The following is an 18,312-nucleotide window of genomic DNA, read 5'->3' on the forward strand; positions in this document are numbered from 1 at the left end:
AGTTTAAATGTGTTGAAACAAATTCCACAATTATTCTCCCACCCTTCTCAGACTCCGGCTGCTGCCACTCAGCAGTTAGGTGACTTTTCTAAGCATTTGATCTTGGTCCAATGGGGGCGAGAGAAGCTGCAAAGTCACATTCAGTTCTCTTCCTGCTTTGTCTGACAGAAGGGTGTAACTTTGGGTTTAACGTTGAGATCTCCAACTATGTAGGGAGGTCCCGGAACATGTCTGCCCAAATAGACGGTTTCACATTCTTCACATTTCACATTCACCTATTGACATCAGGATGGCCAAAAGCCTACGCATCTTCCGCCGAAGGCTAAAAACACCTCTTCCGACTACACCTCGGATAAACATGAAGAAAAAAAAAAAAAATATATATATATATATATATATATATAAGAAAGTTTACTGCACACAACGGCTGCCACATATTTAATGTATTTATTTAATCAAGCGCCCGAGCGGGCATAATCAGGTTCATTTGAACAATTTATTATTAACTTATTTCCATAGCAATGGAGTATTAAATCTATACAGTAATAAGAACACTTGGATATAGTCAAAATTTCAAAACCTTTGGCGATTTTAGGGGGTTATTAATCTTCAGAGTTTTACAAGTCCTCAAAAAGTAGGCTATGTGAAATTGTCCACTTAACAGCACATCCGCAAAACATTTCAGAAACACGAGATCAAGAAACTAACTGGAAATTAAAATAATAATAGGCCTTATTCATTAGGGCCCGAGCGCCAGTGGTGGATTTAGAAAATTTTACATGAGGTGGCAAGGGGTAGCGAGTGATCTTGGCAGGGTGGCAGGGGAAGACGGTACATGGGAACCCCCATATGTAAACACACTGCTATGCCCTACTATGCCCCGCAACACTGCATGACACTGTTCCCCTGCACTAATAATCATTATAAGTCAAAATGCTGACTCAACTAGTTCTTACTGTAAGTGAGATACATTTCAGTGGAACTTAGCCAACTTGTATTTCTCAATCTGATACATTTGACCTTTTTTTTGTGTTTGACTCATGCACGATTTTTATCTACCACAGCTTTTTTATTTTATTTAAATGCAAGTTAAACTGTAGGAGGTAAGAGATGAATAGACATACAGCAGTAATTACTATTACCTTCCACATGTCATGTTATCCATATTATTATAATGCAGCAATTTAATAATTAGCACTTCACATGCAGTTTGATTAGATGCATTTCTGTTTAAAATTGTGACTTGTGATTGTGCATACACTAGCCGTATGGTATTAATAGCCTATAAAAAAATAGTAGGATCCTAATATTGATTTCTATTGATGAAAAGTAGCTAAGTACATTTACTTAAGTATTGTATTATATACTTATGTACAATTTTGAGGTATAGGCTACTTGTACCATTTCATGCCACTTAATACTTCCACTCCACATCAGAGGATGATATAAACTTTATTCTCTACAACCATATATTTGATCATTATTACTACAGATTGTTTTACATAGCAAATATATCTTTAGATTATGAAATATGATACAATGTCACAGAGTTCTACCCCAAAGTCAATGAAATGTTTTAAAAAGTTTATAAATTAGATGAACCTTGGCCAGATATGGCACTGAAATATTGCTTAAATATTATTGCATCAGTTACAGGTTAAATTATATATAATGATATAATACTATTGAAAATGGCCCTTCTGCATAATTAGTACTTTTGATAAGTACATTTTGCTGATAAAAGTTTTGTATTTTTAATTTAGTTCATTTTTAATGCAAAAATATAATGAGTATTTATACTGATGATGTTAATGGCAGCTGTAGCTTGCTTCCTGAGCTGTATCGGCCTGTACAGAAAGCAAACTCCAGCTGCCATTAACATCTGTTGTTGAAGAGTTTAAGGTGGCCAAAGCCCGGCAGGTAATAATGCTTCGCGACAGTAGTGAATTGGTCCACCAAGCAGATATCACCATCTGCACAGGACGGAAATGGTCAGCAAGCTGGGCTGTGGCAGACGCAGAGGCAAGGTTGGGCAGTGGTGGCCTAAAAGTTAAAAGTTAGTACCCAACCCTAGTCAAATCCCACACTATATACTAATACTATAAATAAGTATTAATACGCATAGCATTCTTTGTGAACATTTATCTTAAACAGTTGAATGCCTGGACTCAATTTTATGGCAATCCATCAATAACCTGCAAAGATATTTCACTCTGGATCAAAGTGTTGGACAGACATTACCCTCTTAGAGCCACCATTTCCAGCGTGGTTATACATGAATAAACTACAAACTATGTCCGCAAATGTGCTTCTCAGTCATTTGCCACATTAGCAGAGTCGTTGAAAACAGAGCCCCACATAATGTTCTAATAATCTTGATTGTGCCCCCCCCCCCCCCACACACACACACACACACACACACACACACACATCATACCATTGCTGACTCTCCTGCCTCTGCTCTTGCCCTGACCTCTTGACCTTTTCAGCGACTGGGCGTCTCTGCTCTTCAGAAGTTTAAGGCTTCAATGTGTTTCCCATTGTGCAGGGTACAGCAGTTTGGTCTTTCTCCTCTCCTCTGTTTAGCAGCCATCTAAGGCAAGTTTATTTGTATAGCACTTTTCAATAACAAGGCAACTCAAAGTATTCCAATAAATTCAAAGAAAAGGCAAAGACACAAGAAGTTGTTGCCTTTTTTTTTTACAACCACATTTGATGTTGTAATTGGTCTGTTGATTCCTCTAAACAGAAACAGACAAATATATATATATATATATATATATATATATATATATATATATATATATATATAGCAGAGTTATTTTGCAGTTAAATATGTCTACTTTTAATGTGGGTTTAGTGTAGCAATGAGCTGCAATGTTAGGAAAAAATAACTAGATCTGTCTAAAATTGGAAAATTTCAAATAGCAATTATTAAAAGTTTATATTTCTGAATTTCAATGAGAATTTGGGATAGTTATATTTAAATTTGTTGTTGTTTTTGCTTATATTTGTTTGTACTAGTATTGAGCAAAAATATACGGTCTTTATTGCAGGATATAAAGAGATTAAAATAGTAAATAAATCTAGGTTGGCCACTAACAATTTATGGAATCTTTTTTACCTCCAATTAAAGAAATAAATCCTTGAACTGCTTCTAATGTAGTTGCAGAGACTCCTTGTTCAAAAACATTGGAAATGTCCTTATTGTTTTATTTGATTCCTACAGACGTGTTGTTTTATGTGTCTCTCCCCCCCCCCATGATATAATATTTTTAGTTCTGATACTGAATATATATATATATATATATATATGATAATATGATTTCATTTAATGTATGTTTTTATTCTAGGATACATCTCACTTGGGCAGCTGGTCAGAGTGGAGCTAAATTGAACTACTTTTTTACACTGTTGTGTAGTTTAATCTAGAACAACTAATCATACATTACATTTTGTATGTCAAATACTCAAGTATGGCAAGTAAAGTACAAGTACCTCAGAAATATACTTAAGCACAGCACTCGAGTAAAAGTATTTAGTTACATTCCAACACTGAATGCATGTTTACTTTACCCCTATAATGCAGAAATATTCTTTAAAGAATGTGTCTTTGTCAACAGTAGTAAGGCTAGCTTGAGGCACAAACCACTTCTTTCCTAAAGAAACTGGCAAATGTGTTAATAAAAGAAAAAATAATGGTATCTTTAATTAATTAAGTTTAATTAAATAATTGAAAATTAAATGTTAAGGCACAGGTTGGCCAAACTAAACGATGAAAAAAACAAAAACAGAACATCATCTCCCAAACGATGAAAGAAAAAACAGAACATCATCTCCTACACACAGGCATGCAGACGCTACTATTTTCCCACAATTTAATACATTTACTGCTGGTTTTCTTGAGGCAGATTAAATAATTGAAAATTAAATGTTTAGGCACTGTGTGTGTGTGTGTGTGTGTGTGTGTGTGTGTGTGTGTGTGTGTGTGTGTGTGTTTGTTTGTTTGTTTGTTTCACTTACTACCAGAGGCCTGTCTCCCTCTTGTGGTTACAAGTGGAGCAACAGGGGCAAACATTTCTAAAGCTTCTTGAAAAGATAAAATACTTTAATCATCTTAAAGTTCAATATGCAAAAAATTACTTTTAACTGCAAGGCACAGTGGATACATAAGATTAATTATAATCAAAAAGTGAGTCACAAAGAGAAACCTGAAATGTAGCTCAGTAACGTAGAGAATCAGTGGGGCTGTTTACAGCTACTGTATTCACAAAGCAATCCAGCTGCTTGCTTTGTGAACAGCTGTTTACAACTGGTTATGGGTGCAATAAAAGAAGTAGCAGCAAAAGTATCATTAGAAGTAAAAATGACTTCTGCAGTAGTACTTATGGCTATATTAGTCAGCAGAAGACCAAAAGAGACCATTCACACAGTTAACCCCTTCCACCCTGACTGCTGTAGGAAGACTGCTGTTGATTTACTCATGGACTCATTTTACTGCTTTACTCATAAAATTGTATTTCTACACTTTAGTTATTAGAGTATTACTGTAGGTCCACCTGTACCATTTAATGCAATCCAATACATTGGCCCTGAGTGAATACTATTTTTAAAGTTTATAACATTTTACTTTTTATGACACTTTGTTAAAATTGAGTTTGTTGTTACATCATGAGCCTAGTTTTATAAAGTCTATGGCCTTTTCCCAAAATGTATTTATCCCCAAACTAAGTCTATAAAATTTGTAATACATTTCAATACTAATTCAAGCCAATACAACACCACTGCTAAATAAAAATGACTCGAGGTAAATTAACACCTACGTATATGACACAGTGTCAACAGAAACTGAGCATTATAAACTTCACTATAATAGGATTTATTGTACTGGAATTTATTAGATATGAAGGTGTACATACTGCAATAAACTGGTGACTAATTGTTTATGGATGAGACAAACAATTAATTTAAATACGTTCTAACTTCCTATGCCAGTTTCTAACACTTTTTCCACTGACAAGATTTCCATAGCCTATAAAACTATTACAACAATAGTCAGATACTTTTGGCTTTAATTGAGATGATATATTTAACCCATGGCCATCCACACAGTGTCTACTCTATGTGACTACACATTGCGTAAGATGCCTTGGAGCATTGGTAAACTGACTTGCAGAACACATTATGTCCCAATACAAACAGTAAACTTTGTTTGTTAGTAAATAGTAAATATTATATTGAGTTAATATTTGTTCCTGCTAGGAACAGTTGACAGTTGAAAGTCAAATATCGTAAAAGTAACATTTTGTCCAAAAGTCAAGATATTTGTCACGTTGACATTATTTCACAATAGAGGAACTTTTCATTAAAAAAAAATGGTGCAATAGCAAACCAGAGAAGTAAAAGAAAAATAATTTTGAAAACAGATGACTTGGGCTTGGTTATAAAAGTCAGCTGTCATTTCAATGGTTTCTATTTCATTTCTTCCACTTCTGCAACTTGTAAAGTGAGATATTGGGGGTCACATTTCACATCAAAGAATTTATTATTATAGAAGCAGGAGTAGGAACTATCTCTGGGAAATAGCATTGGATGTTTTGTGTCAGCCCTGCTGTGCTGAATAAAAAGTGTACCTGTTTGGTACACTTTTATTGTCATGAAAAAAGTAGATAAACACAGGATGTTATAACTTTAAGATATTCCAGTTTTGTAATTATGATGTCATTTTGAAAACTCGTAAAGTATCATAGTAAAATCAGGAAGTGTAAATTGTATCCAAATATAACAAGAGGAACCAAAGGAAAGTTTAGATTTTCAGTTGAGTTGGGCCCCCTGGTAGCAATCATAACATTACTAGGCCTAGCATGTTGGTATACAGTATAAAGAGTTTGAAGGGTCATGTTTTTAGCCATTCCGAAACCAAAAAACAAAAGTAAAAGTGTAAGGAAACAATTAAACAATATGTTTATCTGCTTGTCCTGCTAACTAGCTTACTACTGACAGTGGCAACCTATACATTCCAAGGCCAAAGAGCACATCATTAACTCATTAACCTGCATTAGTTTTTAAAGTTATTTTGAAGCTTTTGTTTAAAAAGAGAAAGTGTAATATTAGTGGCTCTGTCCGGCTCTTTGTTGGATTTGGGAGAGTCTACCACCAAGTAACCACAACGTTAGCCTCGATAGCGTCACATTTGCCAAACACATCAGTGAGTTCTCACCCTAAAATTTTAAATGCCGTTTGACAGCGTTCGGGTCTTAAAAGGAGTCATACAAATGATAATAAAAAATAAAAAAGTAAGTCTGTGACCGTTTTTTCATACAAGTCATGGAGCTTGTTTATTTGGCTAGCTAGCTACAGTTTACCCTAGAGCATTGTTTGTCTAGCAAACTGTGAACACTTTTCATTGGATGCTTTAGTCACAGTACAAACAGAACAAATTGCTCAAAAGTACATATATTTGAAGTGCATCAGTCAGAAAGTCAGAATACTTGGGGTGGCCTCTAGCTCACCCAGTTAGAGCGTTCACCCCATGTTGGCTGAGTCCTGCAGCGGCCCGGGTTTGAATCCGACCTGCGGCCCTTTGCTGCGTGTCTTCCCCCATCTCTCTCCCCCTTTCATGTCTATCCACCATCACTTAATAAAGGGAAAAGCCCCAAAAAATAATTCTTTAAAAAAATAAAGTCAGAATACTCTTGTTTCGAGTTGAAGTTGATTGATTTGAGTTTCTACTGCAAACTGAAGGTGAGTCCAGTAGCCTACCTTTACTTTACTCCTTAAACAAACCCAACATAGTCATTTACTAAATAATCACGGACCATTTAACGCTCAGAAACCTAAGGTCATTTTTACAGTTCATTGTCCGTCTGGTTTTATTTTCTAAAAAAGCTTGTAAAACATCAACCCTGTTGTCTACAGTCAATTTATGAACATCATTTTTTTCAGGACAAACTGGGCTATTAGAATATTTGTGCTGCAGTGAGGTCACTTGAATGTAAAAAAAGGTTGTATGACCTTAAAGACAAATAAATAAATAAAAAGGAACATGAATCTCACAGATATATATTGATATCACACACAGATCAATAAAAGTGAAGCCAATCTCCTGTATAAATCAGTTCCCATATGTATTAGGAGTCACACTGTGAAGAAATAAACATAACTTATACAGTTGACTAAATATATACATTTTTCAAAAAAAGTCCAGACGCTTTCGCCCTCATGACATTCACTTATGCCAATAATCAAATAATAATGTCATATTTATTGAAATCACACACACAACAGTGTTCTAAAACAGTTCTCCTATATATTTGGAGTCATGTAGTGCAAAAATAAACATAATGAACATTATAACTCATGTAAAAGGACAAACTATTTACATTTCTTCAAAAAAGGCCCAAATTTATGCCAAATCTCAAAACATTCTTCTCTGTAGAACGGTAATTAGACTGGAGTGATCCATCTTTCACTCTATAGCCTTTGTTCTAGCTTGGATTCGCTGGAGTGATCCATCTTTAGACTCGATATACTCTTTGTATGACGGACCTGCCTTCCCATTGGTTGAAAGACGTCAACACAATCTCGCAAAGCATCATGGGATATTCAAAATGGCAGCTAGCATCGAGCTAGCGGCAAAAATGACGAAATTATGATAAATTATGGACATCAAGTGGATAAATCTTGGATATAAGCGTTTGGATTTATTGCTGAACAACTCCGAAAAGAGGCACAAGTTCCAGGCTGGATAGAAAACCTTCTGTAAAGGCTACAAAGACACCAAAGACACCCCCGTGATGGCTAACTCGTTAGCTCTTAGCAGCAAAAATCGGTAAGTTTCTACATTAAACCGTTATCAAATTATCTAAATATTAATCAGAGGTGCCATTTCATACGGTACCATATCGTCGACGATGCCTTAGGGCTCTTACATTCAAGATAACATTTCCATGTACAGCATTTCACTTCATGCCGGTAGATGGCGCTATTGCACTGCTTTACCGTAGTGGGTTGCCATGGAGACGGTAGCTCGAGCGCTCAGAAATAAACATCCAGCGCTTGAGAAAGACATAATTATAATTATTATGATGTGTTTATATGATATGTATTTGCTAGCAGCTTTAGCTAGCGAGCTAGTTGAAGTTAGCCTGTCACCGTCAGTGAAGGTTCCGTTCTCTCGTCTTTCTGTACGGACTCTAAACATTTGTGTCGATTGAATGTCAGTATGTTTAAGTGTAATGTGTATTTATTTTATAAAGTCTCTCTGTACTTTGTATCATGTTGTTTGTATTGCCGATGCTCTGTGCAGTATACATTTTGTTAGCCAGAGCCTGTCAATGTTCTATGGAGGCTACACAGCCGTCAGTGGATGTGCTCGTGCCTGTAGACACACACGCAAACAGCAGACCGATGCGTTGATTTGGTGATTGATTATCACACAGTCACGTGAACAGTTAAAATCTTTATATAGTATCTTGGTATTTGATCTATGAAAAGGTTGTTTGTATTGTAATGTATTTCATAGAAGTAATCCAATGTAGCCTCTGATCTGTTGTATGTGTTCACTTTAAAGTAATAATCTAACGGATAGCAAGATAGCCATGTAGCCTATGTCTACATACTTGAATGTGCTATAGCAATTGTTTCAAGATGTACTATAATCTATAGTGTCATTTGTTGATGTATATTTGATATATTATACAGTAAGACTGGTATCTATTTCACAATATGCTATTAATGGGTTTTGTATTTTATCTGATATATACCAATGCTTTACATATTGGTTTCTTCATTGTATTCAGTATATTTATATATCATTCCTACGGTTTATGATCTCGAAGTATTTTTGAGATATTTGACCAGAAATAAATATCCAGTGCTTGAGAAAGACATAATTTCTGTAGCTCCACTTCTTTCCAACCCACAGTGCTATCCAGCCTGGGGCTTTGAATCTGGGCAGGTACCCCTACGTCTGAGGCCGGTAACAGTAGCATAATGAGGGTCCCTACCTGTAAACCAAAGCATTGAGAAGTTTACAGTGTAAGTGTACAGACAGTTCATTAATAGTGTTTTGTTAAGTTTTTATGATTTCTTTCAGAAAATGAGGATCCTAATTGTGCTGCTGGCCTTTATTAATGGATGTAATTACATGTTTCTGATTCAGCCAACCAAGAAAAGGTTGATGATGCTGCCGCAGTTGAAGAACCAATGCAGGATGATGCTGAGGAGAACCAAGCCATTGCAGAATTTTTGGCTTTTTTGAACGGATTGAAAGGTTATTTCGATGACAACGAATAAGAAGAAGAGGATTCCTTTGGCAAACAAGCTGAGAAGGCAGAATCCCTCACGACACCCTGTCTGTATGTCACACGTATACTTGACTTCATAACTTCAGCACCACGGGTATCGTCATGGTCATCAACTATTTACAATAAATAGCATTTCAGTCTTTTCATTGTCTCACAGTGATGTAATAAAGTAAAAGCCTTTCACAACATGAAATAAAATGTTTAATATTGGCATTTTGTTGTGCTTTTTTCAAAACCCTACAAAGTAGCATTTTCTGATTCCCAAAATGCTGAAATGAATCCAAAGTGTATTGTAAAGTGTCTGGTAAAATGAAAGTTATATAGTTAAGAAATTTGATAATACAGAATTTTAAGAAATAAATTTAAATCATTCCCCTGAATGGGATGAAATCTGTACACCCATGGTACTGTTTAAGTTTTACAAGTGATGCTATTCAGGTACCTATGTTTAAATTTCTAAATCAGTGTTTCTTCTTCAGTCTTTGGTCAAGAGAATTAATTTCTCCCGGGCCTCACAGTGAGCAAACATACTGAGTCAACTGTCTGGGATATGTTATCAAAAACTAGACTAACAGTTTGGCAGAGCAGCGGCTTGGCAGACTGCAATTTTTACCAAAGGATTGCTTTGTCCCTGTAATGGGAATTGTCAGAATAAGATTCCAGTTTTAAAGTGCCCATATTATGAAAAAAACACTTTTTCTGGGATTTGGGGTGTTATGTTGTGTCTCTGGTGCTTCCACACACATACAAACTTTGAGAAAAATACATCCATACTGTTTAGAGTGAGATACGGTTTCTGAATGTGTCCTGCCTTCAGTCTCTGGGTGAGCTGTTCAAAATCGGTACGGCTTGTGACGTCACAAGCTGAAACGAGCAGGCTAACCGCAACCATTAGCTCGTAGCGTTAGCATGCTAACGCTAATGCTAACGCTAGCATGCTAACGCTAGCATGCTACCTCGTTCTCAATAGCAAAGCACTGCTACAACACACACAAGTTCACCATAATCTACAAAAGAACTACTTACAAGTGCGCTCTCATTTAGAAGTATCCCAGCTACTCCTGCCTTGTAACTGACCGAAGTTGTAGAAACAGCCTTTCTTTTACTGTCTATGGAGCTAGCTAGCTGACATGATCTACATCTGAGCTACTGAGCATGTGCAAGTGCAATCAAAGATAGTACAGAAGAAGAAGAAGAAAAGAGGTCTCACTCTGTAGCTAAAACAGAGACCAGGTGAAAAGAGGATCTGCAGCAGTGAGAGAGAGCGGTGCAGTACAACACAAATATGGTGTTTTTTGAAAATTAAACCATGTAAATCTATTCGGGTACAACCTTAAAATACAATTATGAACCTGAAAATGAGCATAATATGGCTGCTTTAAGGATAAAATGTGACCTTCCATTTGTTAAAGGCCCTAAAAAACATTTTCTACATAAGCCTTATATGAGCGATGGGATCCAACATGAACACGCTATTATCCGCCAAAGTCAGAACACTTTTGGTTGTTTAACATGAGAGATTTTTGTGTTGGTCCTCTTCTCGCTGGTTTGAAGTGGGCGGGGCTCAGCTGGAAAAAGGTGATGTCAAACACTTCTTTGCACCAATTAGGATTTAGCAGCCTTTGAATCGGAATCTGATGACAGTTGTGGGATTGTTGCTTATTTGCTTGTTGCTGCCCTGTCAATCAAATCTGATCGAAACACACCCACACAGTCCTGATCAATCCGATTAGCTGATGGTTGTTATAATAAATAATAACTAAGGATAATTTACTTTGAAAATAGATTATTTATACAAAATATTACATTTAATTTATTTCCTTGTAGGCTATTAAATGTCATGAATGCTTGTTTTGTTATCATGTACTAAAATATACTGAAGCCTTGCCAAGAAAAGTAGTGGGATTCATTATGACTCGGCATGTAATGAGTAATTTATGGTGGACCAGCAAAAATGTACGTATGAATAGTTAAAGCATTATCATGCATATCACTTATTCATGGTACCCTGCTAACATTGGCAAATTGTCCAGCCTTCTGTTGTTGCTGTGGCCTCCTACTAAACAGAGCAGCATGGAGCTGCTACTACTCTCACACATGGAGTTGAAGCTGTTATTCACTTGGAGTTTAAAAGCATGGTAAGTTTCAGCTCCGAGATCACTGAGATTATCTAGACATATTTAAAACCAGCGCAAATATATCTTTATTTACTGTGGCTCCAGATGTGTTTGTTTAACTGTCATCCATTTGAAGCTTTCAAAACATAACTCAGAATGTCTACAATAGAAGTGTTAATAAATATACCATGATGACTGAGAATCTTCACATACACAGCTTCAAAGTTCCTCAAACTTTGAAACTGCATAACTCGCAAAGAAACCGTGACACGGTATTAACAGTTGTTAACTGTTTTGACAAGTTCTGAATCATATATCGGTAAGTGCATAATAACCTAATGAAAGTGTGTTTGTAGGCTGAGGGGTGTCACGATGATTTTCTCATCAATCCAGTGGTGACTCTGAATCATGTGGGGTTTGTTTTTGTGTTGTTTTTGTGGCGATTGTTTGTGTTGTTTACTCCTCTTCAGGTAGAGGCATTACCAGCTGGTGCACAAAATGTATAATTTCACACCCAGCTGTTGGTCTTTGATCATTTTGTGATGACCACTGTGTTAACACTGATCTCTGCTACAATTTGCTGACTGTCAGTGAATCAGCAGCTCCAAAAAAACATAGTCTGCTTGCAGCAAAATGTAAATATCTTGAATGAGAACATGCAGTCTAAACAGTTACAGTAGCTAATGGCTAAATAGGTGCATAGCTAAAAGTAGTGAATAAGCAGTTTTAACAATTAGCTTAAAGTTAATAAACAGTTCAAATATTTAGCTTAAGGTCATCAATAAACAGTTTAAATAGTTGGTTAAAGGTGCCCTGCCACACAAAACCGTTTTTACTCGTATATTTTGAAATATGTTAGGTCCATATGTGTTTGTGTTATGTTGTGAATGTGAAAATGAACTGCTACCTCCTCTGTCAGCTCTAGCCACTGAAAAGAAATAAGTGGAGAAATCATGAGCTCGACCAGTTGCGCTGGGTAAAGGATGCTGATAGCCAGGCTCTCATAGGCTAGCGGTTAACCAATCAGAGTCAAGCAGCTTAACTCGTTGAATATTAATGAGAACTGGCACAAATCGAGCTGAGTCTTCCTGCAGGCTTTCTATACCACGCTAGAATGGCTTGAAAGAAGGTAACCAAGGCATTTTTTCCACAAAAAATGTTACAGAGTCCATGGTAGAACTTCAGACATTACCACAAAGTAGTGAAATACGTGTGGCAGGGCACCTTTAAAAGTTCAAATAGCTAAATGTAATGAATAACCAGTTCAAATAGCTACAAGTATTGAATACATTGTTAAAATAACTAAGTAGTTGGTAAATGGTTAAAGAGCTAAAAGTATTGGGTAAATGGAAAAGTATTGAGTTAATGGTTAAAATAACTAAAAGTATTGGATAAATGTTGGAAGGATCTTTCCACCCCCAGTGGTAGCAGTAACCAATAGGTTTATATCACATCTAGTTTAAAACCTAATAAAATGAACACATTTGAGACGTGATGCGTGGTATCGATAAAGGGGTACTTGAGCTCATCTGACAGGCCTGTGGGGTTATGGACAAAAAAGATTGGGAACCGCCTCTCTAGTTTTCTTGAAAATTGATTATCTACATATGCAATGTGCTATAACTGACCTCTGGCCTTTCCATTCAGTCTTCCCATATAAAGCACAGTGAATGGCTGCTTCAGATTCATCCTGGCTGGGGTTACCCTCTGATATGCTGAATAAGTCCCACAGTTGGCTGAGGAGAGCAAACTTTTGTGGCAAGGTCAAAGCAATGCCAAAGTAAGATAAAAGGGGAAGAAAGTCTTGAGGATTGTGCTTGCTTGCCCCCTCCAGAGAATTTCAAACAGCTGGAAGATTCAGTCAGCTTTTCCAGGAGCAGATGAAAGAAAGGTTGAAAGGCTTCTGTAGAGAGAAGGAGCGAGTGAGTGGGAGAGGGAGAGAAGAGAAAGAGGAGGCTTCTTGACAACAAGGATGTTTCAGAGTGATTCAGCATATACTTGGTGTCCTAAACCCTCTCAGTCACTAATTTCATAAAAGTTTGGTAGGTTGAAGCTGTCTCAGCAACGGAACTGTCTGGAGTATCACTTCTGTGTAATACGGTTGCTTGTGTGCTGTGGTGCAGTATAAGGGGATTTGCCTCAACAGTGGCAGTACATGGTGGTGCCTCTGGGCTGAGATTCCTGCCAGGTCACTGCAGGCGCCTCAGTTTCCTCTTTTTTGTATCTATTTACATTATTTTACCCCATCTGCATTTATAGCCATAGGGGAAGCAGAGATGTGGAGGGTGCTGCATTGCTGCGACACAGCTAGCGCCATGCTTTTACTTAGGGCTCCTCCTGCTGATCTTGATAGGGTATTGCAGGGTTTCTTTTTCCATGCTGTAATCCCTCCTGGGGGGGGGGTAACAAAATGCTTAGCTTGCTTTTACAACTCGCACACTAATATATGTTAACCTACATGTAACGCAGGCGTAAACATGGTTGTTAACAACTGAGAAAATAACATTCAGAGCAGTAAATGAAAGAAGTAGAGCTGTAGCTATTATTCAATTAGGCAATCAACAGAAAATTAAGCAGCAACTATTGAGAGAATGAATAGTTTGTTATTTTTTCAAGCAAAACCTTGGTCAGACAAAACAAGAATTTCATGAAACAAACAATTAATGGATGATCAAGAAAGTAATAGGTAGATTAATCTGTAATGAAAATGATCGTAAAGGCCCACAGTAGAAGTGGAAATACTTTTTACACATTTGTTGCACATAGTCATCTCAGTACTACACCTACAACTGAGCTGTGAGATCTAGCAGAGACCACAATAAATGAATGAATGAATTTGTGTTCATATTAATGCCAGCAGAAACCCACACAGTGCTTCTTTATTCCAGATCACACTGATGATCTGTGATAAAAGTCCCAGCCAGAAAAAATGATAAAAGCAGTAAAAAATTATTCATTTTTTTTATTGATAGGGACAACATTAAGACAATAAGTAGTGTGTCTTGTGACATGTTAACAAAGTACACTGTTCATGAACAAGCAACAATAAGACAATTATTATTTCTATCTCTATGTTCCCTGCTGCAGCCAGCATTCCTCTATCTGTCCTCCCTTCCCCTGTCGACATTGCGTTCATTTATGATACTATATCTTTCATTACTAGTCTGGCATACACCTTTGTCAGACAGAGAAGACCCGTGTACATATACAGCATCTATACATACAATCTACATTAACAGTAGGTTAACAAAAAGTGCTGTAATTTCATGCTACAGTGCGGCGCTAAATTAAGACCTACAAATAGTACGCTTTTTCCGCCTAAAAAAGAAAGTCTGAAAATAATGTTTGAACGTCTGGTAATATTTCTTTCTGCTAATTCCTTTTCAAATAAATCTTCATGGTTATAACAAAGAAAAATAACTTTCTTTAACAAGTTACCCAACCTTTTTGCAAAAGAAGCCAGGTTGCAAATCAATTCATTTAAATCAGTGAAATTTGCCTGATTCCTAAAGGTAATTTAATTATTTTAAACTGTTATTGAAATAGTTTTGAGCAGTTAAATAAATTCCACGTGATGCTACAGTTTGATGTGTATAATCGTCGTAAACATTAATCTCATACAACACATTCAACAAAGAAATGTATCGATGCATTCTACTGTATCTACATTATACAGTCAAATACTAAAAAGTACAAAAAATAGTTGCTTCATTGGAGACAGATGAGAACTGACCCAAATCCTATGACGATGAAAACAAACAAACTCCGAAGGCGTGTGTTTCACGATGTAAAACATCAGTGGTATAAAAGTCATCCCAAATAAGGCAAAAACAATAACATGCCTTCTGATGCATGATTTCAAATCAAAGCTTCACTCAACAGTGATATGACTGTGAATAAGTTAAGATGAAAATCGCTGTGCATGAGTAGAGGTTCAGAACAGGGTTGATGTCAGTGTGTCGGGGTGTGACTCAGCGCAGTGAGTTGGTGGGCATACAGTCACACAGAGCCCTCCTCTCTGCCCTCAGCACCAGCGTCTCTGTCTGCAAGGGACAAAACAACAAGTCAACTTAAGGGTATACTTTCTACTTTTCAAAATCCTATTTTTGTCCCCCTCACTTTTATAGTTTCTGTTTGACTAATTTACTAAAAACAAGAAATCGTGTCCTTTTACTGTCCAACCGCTAAAATTCAGATGGGAGAAGCTCTAAGTTCATCAAAAGGTTAAATTGTGGACTTCTTTTTTCCCAGATTTTGCCTCTTTGGCAACATACAAGCTGCTCTACCATCTTGGTGGAGGTTGTTAGGGCTATATGCAGCTTGTGAGGAACACACACACACACACTACACACTACTAAAAAAGATATTTTAAATTCTTCTGAAGATGCTATCATTGATATCATTAATCAAAGATAATGCTGTAAAATACAGTACACTTTGTAGTAAATATAGAAATAAAATATTATTAATTGACTCTAAAGGTGAATTGTTGACTAAATAGTATTTTTGTCAAACATTTTTATCCAACATAACAATCCAAAAAGTATCAGGTAGGTCTGTATCAAGACAATTGTTGATTATTATTATTATTATGATTATTGGGTTTGTGCATTAAAATTCAGAAATGTATGTATGCTTTTTTTGGTGTACTAACATTATTATGGAAAGCATGATAACCAATTTAACCATAATTTATTATTTGCTAGATCATACACATTTACATAAATAAAGACAATAACACTTATATTACTTGCATATGCTTTTTTTTTTTTTTAAGAACTTGACTTCATCGTGAAACCTACCATAAGATCACATTAAATACAATGTATGTTAAATGACAGCACATCTTAAAACCTCCAATATTCAGCCATCATCATCCAACCCCATAAACAAAGTCACTATTATCATACACCAGTTGTTATGTGGAAGACTCATCAGCTGGTGAATCATGAGCATTTAACACTTTGCCATGGGAGATGAAACATTTGTCAAACAAAATCATAAAAGGCAATAATACAGGGCCTCAGCTTCTGACAAGACAACTTCACCTACCCTGGCATCAAGGTTAAACGCGGTCTTCTTTAGATCTTGCAGTGCCCGCTGCATAAACTCAAATGCATGACAGTCCACACATGGGCGGCCTGGAAATAAGAGGAAAGAATATAGAAATAAAGAGATTACCATTAAATCAGTGACCTAAGTCAGAGATGTTAGTTAGCTACACAGCAATATTTACCTAAGGTTTGCTAACAACTGCTAGTATTAGCCACGATACCAGACCAAGAAGGACTGTAGCAGCAGCAGCACCTTGAGTGTATTGATATTGAATTGAGCAAGGGGTGTCTTTTATTGCTTTTAAATTCAACTTTTCGTCTGTAAAATGGAAGGTTGTGTTATTTTGGCTTTAGAAAATGTACATAGTCTCGCTTTGAGGAGCTATTTATGTTGATTTTATTCTTCTGGCATTCACTGGGGAGGTCTACTTTTACGTATTGGTGTAAATGTTGCAGATTTCCATCTTGACAATAGTAAATATAACTGTGGAGAAAGCTATACCTCAGGGCTTTTTTTCATGACAAAAGGGTCAAATTTCCAATTATCACCAATCGCGGCTGCAATACAAAACCTTAGGTATTTGCCTTTAAGCCGCTACTTTATTATTATTATTATACATTGTTTGAACCAGTAGAGATGATAAAATGGGTCGTAATGTAGCAGTGCGGGCCGATTTTCATGTTGTGTTAAATACACCACTGAGGATGACCTACAATTCCCACTAAAACCTTTGTGGGAACCTGCTATCATTAGACTATCTATGAAAAACAGCACTATGGCAGACAGATTTCCGCCTAATAAACATTTTAACCCGCACTTAACAGGTAGAAAAATGAATCCAAATCTCATATTTTTAGTCCACCTACTTTCGGCAGGAATGACAGTTCCAGTCTCCTGATCCGCATCAGCTGCACGGAGACAGAGGAGCTGCACCGCCAGAAGGAGCACCGCTGCCTGCAGATATCCACTGGACGCCATGGTGATAATGTGATCAATTACCTTTTGGAATTTAAAATAACAATGTGCAAGTAGTTAAATACAACAACGGAAAATGTCCTACATGGCCGTCAGTTAATGAAATAACAGAATCTGAAAGGCTTTGTTTAGAAAACAGTCCAGTTTTCATCGGTAAATGTATATATATGTATTTAAAATACAATATGCAGGGAGGAATTACTGTTTATTTAATAAACTGCATGTTATCCTACCGTGAATCAGTCGATATTTTGCCGAACACCAGCGCAAGATGCCCACCTAGGATTGTTTAATGTAGATTAAGGGAGCGCGCATGCGTGTGGCTCATCTAAAATCTGCTTTGAGAATCCGAATCAAGACTTCCGGTAAAACATTCAAAATAAAGGCCTTGACAAACATGCAATAGACTGTATAGTAGTAGTAGTATAGATTTTATATAGATGTTATTGTCAATGGTGGGAAGTATATAAGTAGCCTACATTTAATCAAGTACTGTATTGTGTACTTTGCTTGTAACTTTCCACTTTTTGCCACTCCACAACAGGGTTAAAATATTAACTTCACCACATGTATTTTACAGTTTTTGTTTTTTCAGGTTAAGATTTAACATACCAAACATAGAATATGCTGTAGATTAAAGTAACCGACGTATAAAGTAGTAAACATTTGCTCCATCCCAATCAGCTACCACGTTAAAATCTTGCTTACATGCTAATACATAGTAGTTAGTATTTTGTTTTTGTTTTTACAATGCAGTATTGATACATTTACTTGTATAGAAGTTCTAGGTACTTCTTTTGGTTATCATAATATATAACACAACACTGCATTGTGCATATACAGTGTACATATTTTTT

The 18,312-nt window shown here is 36.4% G+C and overlaps 1 protein-coding gene across 2 annotated transcripts; it reads right to left on the reverse strand.

Moving 5' to 3' along the window:
* Nucleotides 1–14,369: 14,369 nt before the first annotated feature.
* On the reverse strand, nt 14,370–17,820 carry c17h4orf48 (chromosome 17 C4orf48 homolog). Of its 2 annotated transcripts, none has more exons than XM_031289836.2 (4): nt 17,689–17,820; nt 17,347–17,479; nt 16,478–16,566; nt 14,370–15,468 (listed from the first exon to the last, which is right to left on the reverse strand). In XM_031289836.2, the coding sequence occupies exons 2-4, from the start codon at nt 17,456–17,458 to the stop codon at nt 15,397–15,399; spliced, it is 273 nt and encodes a 90-aa protein (XP_031145696.1). In that variant the 5' UTR covers nt 17,459–17,479; nt 17,689–17,820; the 3' UTR covers nt 14,370–15,396. The 2 variants fall into 2 exon arrangements, with proteins under 2 accessions (XP_031145696.1, XP_031145697.1); XM_031289837.2 differs by having other exon boundaries at nt 17,684–17,758.
* Nucleotides 17,821–18,312: the final 492 nt, after the last annotated feature.

This window comes from Sander lucioperca, chromosome 17 (assembly GCF_008315115.2).
Source record: "Sander lucioperca isolate FBNREF2018 chromosome 17, SLUC_FBN_1.2, whole genome shotgun sequence".
Classification (NCBI taxonomy): domain Eukaryota; kingdom Metazoa; phylum Chordata; class Actinopteri; order Perciformes; family Percidae; genus Sander; species Sander lucioperca.